Source organism: Prunus avium, chromosome 1 (assembly GCF_965620075.1).
Source record: "Prunus avium chromosome 1, drPruAviu1.hap1.1, whole genome shotgun sequence".
Classification (NCBI taxonomy): domain Eukaryota; kingdom Viridiplantae; phylum Streptophyta; class Magnoliopsida; order Rosales; family Rosaceae; genus Prunus; species Prunus avium.
The window spans coordinates 2,877,149-2,887,865 of record NC_142284.1 but is presented as its reverse complement, the minus strand read 5'-3'; the positions used below and the strand labels follow the sequence as shown (position 1 = coordinate 2,887,865).

The 10,717-nt window shown below is 38.5% G+C and overlaps 2 protein-coding genes across 4 annotated transcripts; both read left to right on the top strand.

Annotated features, from left to right (window-relative positions):
• The first annotated feature begins 22 nt into the window (after positions 1–22).
• Positions 23–4,744, top strand: CRY2 (cryptochrome 2). Of its 2 annotated transcripts, none has more exons than XM_021948976.2 (7): positions 23–183; positions 346–410; positions 558–1,199; positions 1,863–2,084; positions 2,189–2,895; positions 3,045–3,720; positions 4,382–4,744. In XM_021948976.2, the coding sequence occupies exons 3-7, from the start codon at positions 890–892 to the stop codon at positions 4,405–4,407; spliced, it is 1,941 nt and encodes a 646-aa protein (XP_021804668.1). In that variant the 5' UTR covers positions 23–183; positions 346–410; positions 558–889; the 3' UTR covers positions 4,408–4,744. The 2 variants fall into 2 exon arrangements, with proteins under 2 accessions (XP_021804668.1, XP_021804667.1); XM_021948975.2 differs by having other exon boundaries at positions 542–1,199.
• Positions 4,745–7,975: 3,231 nt separating this feature from the next.
• LOC110748998 (phosphoenolpyruvate carboxylase kinase 1-like) lies at positions 7,976–9,411 on the top strand. Of its 2 annotated transcripts, none has more exons than XM_088247450.1 (2): positions 7,976–8,885; positions 9,097–9,411. In XM_088247450.1, the coding sequence occupies exons 1-2, from the start codon at positions 8,115–8,117 to the stop codon at positions 9,163–9,165; spliced, it is 840 nt and encodes a 279-aa protein (XP_088103576.1). In that variant the 5' UTR covers positions 7,976–8,114; the 3' UTR covers positions 9,166–9,411. The 2 variants fall into 2 exon arrangements, with proteins under 2 accessions (XP_088103576.1, XP_021804686.1); XM_021948994.2 differs by having other exon boundaries at positions 7,976–8,892.
• Positions 9,412–10,717: the final 1,306 nt, after the last annotated feature.

Here is a 10,717-nt window from a genome sequence, read left to right as displayed (position 1 = left end):
GCGCTCTGCACAGATTGTACACAAGATAAAGCTTTTTATTTGTTTATTTATTTGTGCACTATTTTCTTTCCCCATGTCCAGGAAATAAGGGAAAAGTATGCATCCTTAATATTTGATTTTGGGTTCTTAGCCAAGTTGTGGGTATTTGAGATCTTTCTGGATAATCTAGAAAAAGAGAATTGGGTATTGTTTAAAGCCCTCTGTATGATTGTTTCTATTTTCCTTTTTCCAAAATTACATTCTTTATTGCGTATGAATAATTAATTATTTTGGTTTGGTCTCACTCAGATTCAGATTCGTAGTTTTTTTTTTTTCAGTCACATGAAATCTAATCTTCTATTGCAGGTGGAATTGTGTTTAACGACACAAGGTGCACCCAAATGCATGAACTGTTCTTTGAATCTTCTTGAGTAAGTGTTTGCCAGTTTGGGTTGCTTTATTTCTAGTCTTTAAAAGTTGTCTGCTGGGTATTGGCGATTTTATTTTGTGGAGTTCTGTTGTTCTTTGGTTGATGGCTTCATGGTGAGTTTTACTTTTTCAGTTGGTGAAACATGTAGGGAAGGCTCAGTTGGTCCACAGATGGATTGGGAACAGTCAAATTTCTTCGACCCAGAACACCTTGATAGGCTGGCGTTTTTGGGTCCTTGGTAGTTCAAAATAATCTTCACTTCCCAGGTTCAGCTGGGGAGAATTATTTCCAGATCTTTCCCTTGACTGGGCAAAGTTTTTTGCTGTCGTTCTATTGGCGAAAGCTGCAGTTTCTGATTTCTGGGATTTGTGGCTACTGGCTACTGGCTAATGAGCGGAGGAAGGAAGGAAGAAGAGAAATTTTTGAGACTTTTATAAAACTTGATACTGAAATTTGATCCTGAAGAAACTGAATTACAAGATGGGTAGCAACAAGACTATAGTTTGGTTTAGAAGGGACCTCAGGATTGAGGATAATCCTGCCTTAGCTGCTGCTGCTAGGGATGGTAGCGTCTTCCCTGTTTATATATGGTGTCCTCAAGATGAAGGACAATTTTACCCGGGTCGAGTTTCGAGGTGGTGGCTAAAGCAGTCTCTTTATCACTTGGACCATTCCCTGAGATCCCTTGGGGCTGAACTTGTGCTAATTAGAACCCAGAGCACTCTTGCGGCTCTCTTAGAGTGCATTGAAGCCATTGGAGCTACAAAAGTAGTATTCAACCATCTTTATGGTATGTTCTGGAGCCAACCTCAAAGTAGTTTCAGTCAACTGATATAACTTTGATTTTCTAAAAGCATAGTGAAGATCTAATTTTCATTCATTTCTGATACCTTATTTCGTTTGTTCTCTCAATATTTTTGTTTATGTGACTTAATGCCCTTCTGTGAGAGACAGAGAGAGCTCAAGGTCCATCATTCTGGATTTCTATATATTGAATTAGAAATTTCAATCCCTCTCTGGATGTCTATATTTGTTTTTTGTTTTAGGGTTGTAGAGGATGATTGTGGCATCCTTAATGCCCCTGCGCAGTTGTAACTGTTAAGTTACCATTGATCCCAAAAGATAAGGTGATAGCAAATTGACCAGTATAACATACACCACAACTAATGGTTATTTTTCAGCTCGACTAAAATGAAGATTTTCTTGTAATATCAATGACATTTCACAAATTTCACTCACGAAATGAGGTCAAAGATTTTGTTATCTTATAGTCGAAGGCACATGTCACAAATCAAATTGAAAATGATTTTATTTAGTCGGCAATCAGCATTGTGCTGGAGAGCAAAGCCCTTATCTGTCATGCATGCTAGGTGTGTTGATGCTTCTTGCAAATTGCTTCAAGGTGTTTCATTTCTTTCCAATTTGTAAATATGCTATTGCTTTTCCTTCCCAGATCCTATTTCACTTGTTTGTGATCACAACATCAAAGGAAAGCTGGTGGAGCTAGGCATTTCTGTGCAAAGCTACAATGCAGATCTGTTGAATGAGCCATGGGAAGTATATGATGCAAGAGGGCAAGCTTTTACAACCTTTGAGGCGTACTGGGACAAGTCCTTCAACATGCAACGGGAACTTGTCACACTCCTTCCTCCATGGAAATTGGTGCCAGCAACAGGTACATTTCGACTTTCTGAGTTTTGTGTGTGTGTGTGTGTGTGTGTGTGTGTGTGTATTTGCTGGGAAAGAAACAAATAAAGAAGAATTTATTTCATTTGACAGGAAATGTAGCAAAATGTTCAATTGAGGATTTGGGTCTTGAAAAGGAAACAGAAAAGTCTAGCAATGCCCTCTTAGCAAGAGCATGGTCTCCTGGTTGGAGCAATGCCGATAAGGCTCTAAGTGAATTTTCTGAGTTGCACCTGCTTGAATATTCAAAGAACAGGACAAAGGTTGGGCAAAACTCTACATCACTTTTGTCCCCATATCTTCATTTTGGAGAAATGAGCGTGAGGAAAGTTTTCCAGTTAGCTCGAATGAAGCAGATACTGTGGGCAAAAGAAGGGAACTCTATAGGGGTTGAGAGTGTGACTCTTTTCCTGAGGGCCATTGGGCTTAGAGAATACTCACGGTATCTTTGTTTTAACTTTCCATTCACTCATGAGAGACCACTCCTCAGCAACTTGAATTTTTTCCCTTGGCAAGCTGACCAGAACAATTTTAAGGCTTGGAGACAAGGTCGGACCGGCTACCCTTTGGTTGATGCAGGAATGAGAGAGCTATGGGCAACTGGGTGGATACACAACAGAATAAGAGTGATCGTATCAAGTTTTGCTGTGAAAGTATTGCTTCTTCCTTGGAAATGGGGAATGAAGTATTTCTGGGACACACTTTTGGATGCTGATTTGGAAAGTGATATCCTTGGTTGGCAGTATATCTCAGGGAGCTTACCAGATGGCCATGAGCTTGAGCGTTTGGACAGTCCAGAGGTGAGTGTTTTGCTTCAGTATTTTATAAATTGAAAGCTAAAGAAAGTGCAGCTACATGAATACCCTAAAACACAACAAATTTATTCTTGAGGAACATAAACCTATTTTAGTCCATTCTAACTTTAATTCATGTGAATTTTGGGAGTCAGGTTCAAGGCTCAAAATTTGACCCAGAGGGTGAATATGTAAGGCATTGGCTGCCTGAGTTAGCACGTTTGCCAACTGAGTGGATCCATCATCCTTGGGATGCGCCGGATAATGTGCTTAAAGTTTCAGGGGTAGAGTTAGGATTTAACTATCCAAAACCTTTCATTGAGATAGATTTGGCTAGAGAGCATTTGACCAAGGCTATATTCAAGATGTGGGAAATGGAAGCAGCAGCAAAGGCTGCAAACTCAAATGGCACAGATGAAGTTGTTGTTGACAATTCCGATGGTATTGAAAGTTTGCCTATCCCAAAAGTGATCTTAAAGAATAATGCTCCTTGTCCTACTTACTCATCGAATGATCAGAAGGTGCCTACATGTCAAAATTCCAAGAGTAACCAATTTAATAGGAAGAGATCCAAACATATGCAAGAAGAAAGGCCACTCCAAGATAATTTGCACAATCCTAATGAAGCTAGGACCTCGAGAACAAATGAAGATTGCAGCTCTACAGCTGAATCTTCAATGTCTAAGAAGCAGACAACAAGCAGAAATTCATTTTCTGTTCCACAGTCATGTTCCTCATCAAAAGACAACTCTTTTTTGGAGTGTAATTCTTCTGACATGAAGCAGTCATGGCAAGAACAGATTGACATGGAACAGAGTTCAAGCAAAGATGGTAAGCAAAGAATTCACTAATTGTTTGAGTTTAAATTCATTCCAAATTCCAATATATGAAAGCAGGAACAGGTTGACTTAGTGTTGATGATTTATTTTGGAAAACCTATCTGTAGTTCATTCTACTAATTAAATTTCTTCAGTTCTTTAAGTGGCTTGAAATTTTACTGTATATTAACTCATTTTTCATGTTTCCATAGGTCTCCTCACTATTCAAATCAGCTATAGTTTTGGCAAATTTAATTTTTGGTGCATGCAAAAAATTGTTTGAGCTTTGTGAATTTGGCTTTCAGAAACATGTCTACCAATATGAACAAGAAAACAAAGAAAGTTCTGGACTACGAAATCCACCAAAAGTTAACGGAAATGCTGTTAGATCAGACTTGTATCACAATAATTGCGAGGTTGACATATTATTGTGTCTCCCCCGAAAAAAATTAGAGAGGCAGAATTGTGTGTATGTGTTTAGCTGGGTGGTTTTGGGCTGTGGAAAGGATGAATTGACGCATGATAAATGACTCAAAATCTGAGAATTTCTCTCCATACTTTCCTTTCTACGATTCAATGGTTATAAAAGTTAGTTCTGTATCAGTATTTCAATTGAATGTTATTGCTTGTATTGCACTATTTAATTTAATTATTTCAAACTTCTGTGGGAGTAGGAGCTACGGGAGATGAATGCCTATAAGTCGGAATTCATAGGCGACTGTTCTGTTCATCAAGAAAGAGGATGGTTCTGCATTTGGAGTAATGTAATGCAGTATGCATGGTGCAATTGTCCTTTCGGTATGACAACAATAACCCGAGTGTAAAATCCGTAGCATGTAAATGATTACTGGCTGATAATATTCCCTCCACAATAGTAGATATAGAGATTGAAGAACAGTTGATAACAAGGTTGAAACAGAAAACTTCTTTGTTGGTGCATGCTTGCTCTATGTACTGTTGTTGTAAGAGAAAGGACGCATCATAAGTTTTATTAAGGATTTGGCATGGCATAATAAATTTTGTAAATTTTGAAGCAACATATGCCTCAGTGGAGCCATGGCTCAAATATCTTGTTCTTCCTATTTCTATTGCTTCCTTTCATATGTAATAATCACTTAATCAGTACATTCCTCCAAACTTGACTGACAGCCTTAGACTTATGGTTAACTTAAGGTTTCTGGGTGGTTTTTTTTCCTGCATTCGGGATTTATATATATAAACAATTTAGCTTCCTAACTTTGATTATCAAGTGCCAAATAAATAATATATCTGATACAATCACTTGAGTTTTATTTTCCTTAGCCCTTATTTATCTGTTAAAAAAGATCTGATACATTCAGATTCAGACATGATTTCATCTGCTGCTTGGTCCTGATTTGGAGAGAAACTCTCATGCGACGTGGGATAACTTTTCCACATGTTATTATGTTATTAGTCGGAAATAGCAAGTAAGTTTTCTTCCCTGATTTGGATGTCTAGTAAAATAACCCACCAGTATTTAGAAAATGTTAGATTGTCTAGTCAGAGAAGATTATTTTAGAGATATCGGCAACTTTATTCTATAACTACAAGACACAGGCTGCAAATCCTTCACTAAGAAATGGGTCAGCTTGTCACATCCTTTATAGTATAGAAACACAAGCAAACTTGACAAATCTTCTCTAAGTTGACAGCCAGAGTCCAGGGATACTCCAGATATTTAATTAGCATATTGCTAATAAAATAAAATTCTGTTAGACAAAGCTGCTTGAGAAAATCGCCAAAAGCAGAACCTTAAAGCCAGCATGCATGCTAAATGTTTCTTTGCCTACTTAGAATTTGGCATGAATATGGCGTATGGGTTAGGTCCAAGTACATATGGATTCGAAGAATTGAAGTGCACTTGCATAGATCACCATCAAAACTAAGGTTTCTTTTGAAATGCTAACTCTATTTTAAAGTCAAAGTTCACAACTTGCTTTTCGATACAAACTGAAAGGGTTAAGAAAATCTTCGACCTCTTCACTTATTGTCAATTATTAATTTCAGATTCGATATTCACATCCTAATAGCTGTCAATTATTAATTTCGGATTTGATATTCACATTCTAATAGTAATCCTAAACGGGGTCATCTTTTATTTTGAGTTTTATTATTAAATTATAAATTATAAACGAGAAACCTTAGATTTGCGGTATACAATAAAATTTGGATGGAATGTAAAAGAATACAAAGACAAGTATATAATATGGTGTGAATCTTGAAAAAAGAAAAAGTCCGTCAATGCATGCATACAAGATCAAATACCAAGCTTTTGTTATTTGTAATTTAAAACAAAAATCTTCCATGGCAGTGCCTCTCAAGAGTTGACAGCTGAGAATAATTTATCATGAAACAATCGTAAAACACAGTCCTGTTGGCCATGGCGATTAATCTCAATTTCCTATAAGACAAACCGCCCATAAATAAACTTAAAAAATAAATAAAATAAAGCAAAAATAGCTTGCATTGAGTGGTGCAGGCCACATTGCATGCACAAACAATTGTTTGTTCTTGACATTATATATTATGAATGTCCGACGCAAACAAGGCTTGTGAAGTGGAAGTCCAGGTTGATACATTTGTATTTGTTAATGTGTTAATGTGTCCCCCTCATTACCTAACTATTGATTTGGATCTCTTCACTAATCCAATACGTTAAATTAAGAGATTGTGTTATGTCTCCCATGACTTGCACCATCCAGTAGGATTTAGGCAATATGAAGTTTTAAGAGTATTTACTCCTGCATATGAAGTTTTAAGTTTCATTCCCCGCTCTCCCAATATCGCTTATATATAACTAAATAAAAAAGCGTGGTAGGATTTAGTTTTCCTCAAGACTTATATTGATAGAGTTAATGATTCATCAGAAAATTTATGTTGATCACCAGTTGTCAGTCATTTATTAAGTTTAAACATCTAATAAAAAGAGATTAGGATAGACTAATTATAGTTAAAGTTTGGAAACTAGCTGACTATTATAAGAGATTACTTGGAAACTTGTGATTCCCCCACCTCATTCTTCACTAAAAACAAACTCTATGATTTACATGTGCATGAAAATAAAATAAAAACCGTACTCCCACGAATACGAATAGAATATAACATTATGATTATCTTATGATTTGATACGTGTGATTTATGAGTGATTTTATACGCAACCCTAGTGTTCATCATCCAAATAGAAAGAAGAAAAAGTTTTGAGAGTCCGTATTTCGTGGACCATTTGGAAAGGGACATTCGCAATGTATTCTTCCTCAAGTTCATAATCGTCCCCTTAACCTTTTGTGCAATAATTGTCCTTGGGTTGTACTGCACAACTCTGCAAGCATATCTCTGAAATTGAAGAAGTAGCTCTCAAGATTCCAATGTACCTTTTGCTTCCCCCCAAAGGCCATTTGATTCCTCATCCTCACATTTTTACATTTGTAAATTTTGTGAGAGTCTCTTTGTCGCATTTCAATGACTCTGGAGAAATAGAAAATAATGGGGATATGGACATGATTGTCGAATGTTGTTAAAGTGAATTATTAATTGTCAATGCCACTAATTAGTACCCATCAATTAAAGAGTTTTCCAGGTTGTTTCCTTCTCAAATTTTAACAACATATTAAGGCTCCTTAATACTTCACCAAACAATATTAATCTCATTTACTTTTATTAGAGAATCATTACTTATAACTTATAAGTAAAACATAAGTGATTGCCAATCATAAACACAAATATTTTTCACCGCACATCAACGGACTACAGGCATGCACAACTGTTATGAATAATATCAAATTAAAAAACAAATAGTGTTGCCAACGAGGTCTAATCCAAAGAAAAATGATCTTAACTTGCAAACAAAAAAGAAAAAATAGTGTTTCACCCAACATGCACTAGTGCTTGTATGAATGATATGCATTACGATGTCTAGATACGCACTTAAATTGTGGCAATCTGCAATTACCTTTTATTGGTGGGAGTCGAATAGGTTTCCAACTACTAAACCAACCACAAAGAAAATCCTTAAAGAAAACCAATAAATAATAAATAAAGCAGCAGAAGAAATACCTGATAGTGTACGACACGGACTTCAAATCCTAGTCCTCTTACTACGAAGGACGGCAACAGTACGGAAATCACGTTCTCCTTTTCCATTTCTATTGGAAAAAAAGGGCATTTGCGTAATTCCAACCCAACCACCAGGTACAGGTTCGTTGATTCACTTCGAATCTCCAGCCGTTAGATTCTACATGAAACACGTGGCGGGCGCAGAAGGGACGATTCCATTTACACCCCGAATATTCTCCCGAAACATTCCGTAACCATCGCGCCTATTAAAATCCCACCGAAATCAACCCGACCTCCCGTTTGACTCCGAATTTCACAAAATTAGTTACACTAATGAGTGAGGCACTGAAGCGAGACTACCAGCTGTGCGAGGAGCTCGGCCGTGGACGATTCGGCGTCGTTTTCAAAGCCCAGAGGAACGGCGACGTTTTCGCCGTCAAATCGATCGACAAGCGAATCGCCGACTCAGGCGACTCGCTCGACGCCCAATGTCTGTTGACGGAGCCGAAGATTTTGAAGCTTTTGGCCTCTCACCCCAACGTCATCAACCTCCACGACCTCTACGAAGACGACGACCACCTCCACATGGTCCTCGACCTCTGCGACGCGCCCGATCTCTACCGCCGAGTCACTCTCGGAGTCTTCTCTGAGCCGGAGGCCGCCTCGGTCATGGCTCAGCTCATGCTTGCCGTCGCGCACTGCCACCGCCTCGGCGTGGCTCACCGGGACATCAAGCCGGACAACATCTTGTTCGACGGTCGGGACCGGCTCCGGCTCGCCGATTTCGGATCGGCAGAGACGTTCGGGGATGGCGAGACGATGAGCGGCCTCGTCGGAACGCCGTACTACGTGGCGCCGGAATTGGTAGCGGGAAGAGAGTACGGGGAGAAGGTCGACGTTTGGAGCTCCGGCGTTGTTCTGTACATAATGCTGGCCGGTTTCCCGCCGTTTTACGGCGAAACGGCGACAGAGATCTTCGAGGCGGTGCTCAGAGCGAACTTGAGATTTCCGGCGAGGGTTTTCAACGGCGTCTCGGCGTCCGTCAAAGATTTGTTGAGGCGGATGCTGTGTAAGGACGTTTCCAGAAGGTTCTCGGCTGAGCAGGTCCTCAGTAAGTAGTCTTCTGTTGATTTTTGTTTGATTAATTTCAGTTTTCAAGTCTGATTAGACTGTTTGGTTGCGCGGATAGGTTGGGTAATTTGATATCCTTAATTGGAATAGCGAGACATCCTAATTTCAAAGTTTGTTAATCATAATAACTCAGTGGAAACGGGACTATAGAGTAAAAATCTAATGTGGGGTTGTTTGGGTACAGGACATCCATGGATTACAAGTGGGGGAGGGGCCAGAGCTGAGGCTGATTAAGCGTGAAGCATCTAATTAAGCCTTGTTATAAATAGATTTTGTAAAAGCTTGGTGCTAGCTACTGTACATATATGCAATGGTGTCGGGGAAAAAGGAAAGCATTTGTAGTTGCTTTCCTGGAAAAGAAAAAGGAAAAAAACGAGTGTTTTTTTTTTTTTTTATAAAAAATCTGCGCTTGATATTTGAGTGTTTTTTTGTCTGGTTGTTTTTAATTTTAATATGGTGGAAGTATGTGTAATGAGAGCTTTGGAGTTGAGTTTCCTCTGGTTTCTGCTATTATAAATCTTTAATTTTGATCCTAATAACAGATAAAATAGGGGTTCTTCCATGGTAAATTTACCATTCTTTTTTAACAGACAAGATTAGATAAATCGGTGTTATGTCTCTCTATTCCAGTTAAGAGGCAAATCTTATCCTTGAAACAATTGGAAGTGACGTGAAATAGAAGTAGACTTTGTCATTGATGGATGCTATATTTCTATAGCCTATCTGATATACGCATTCTCTGTATTATTCTTCATTTTTAAGAATGAGTAATGTAGCCAGCCCCTTTTGCCACGAGAATATGCCTTGAAACCATTTTAAGGTGGCACGACGTTATTAGGCGGTTGATGCCGAAATAGTTTCAAGACAACTTTTTTATTTACGAAAAAGTTATAATTTAAATGATTAAAAGCGTTTATTTTGTTTTAAAATGCTTTTCTTTCGTTAATATGAAATGAAGTCCCATTTTATGTGGGCACAGGCAAAACATTGTTGATAGAATGGCAACATCACCCTTGATTTGATTTATGTGGATGAAATGGATGTTAGAACTAGCGAGGTCCAAGGTCATTAAAGTGAGTAGAATAGAAGAACGATGGTCCCCGTCCCTCCATGCCTAAATAATTGGTAGCATGGTACTGATTATTTATCACTACTTGGAGTACAATTTGGATATTTAGAGGGACAATATTTGGGCCTACTAAATTGGTGTGACAAGGCTGATTTGTTTTACATGTTCCAAATCTAGTACGTGCCTGCCTACTAATTTAGCTACTATACAAGGATCAAGTTGATGCTATCAAACAACCAGTCGTTATTTTTTTTGGTCGAAAAGCAAAAGTCGTTGAGGAACAGAAAAACCGACCCATGTGAGGAAAGGGCCACCCAACCATTCCCATTTCTTTGTGTTTATCAAACATCAAATTATCCATTCGATCACTCTCAACGTCCCAGTGCAAAAGAGATCTGGCATATATAGTTGCTTCTGCCTTCTGAGAGGTGGTGGTGGCGGCACCGTGGCATATTTGCATTTATATCCGTTTTATCCGTACGCATCCGTAGTTATAATATAACTATTTCTTTTTACCTACGTGACTAGTTATGTGATGAGAGAAATAGAGGGAGGGATGTGAATAGTAAGAAATATGTAAGCAGAGAAATAGAGAGAGGGATGTGAATAGTAAGAAATATGTAAGCTTCTCTCTGTGTAGTGAGGCGAGCGTGAGAGAGCATAAAGAATGGGCAACGACGTCACTTCTTCAGGTGGCGGTGAATAGGAAGACACTTCTTCAGGTGACGGTGGTAGG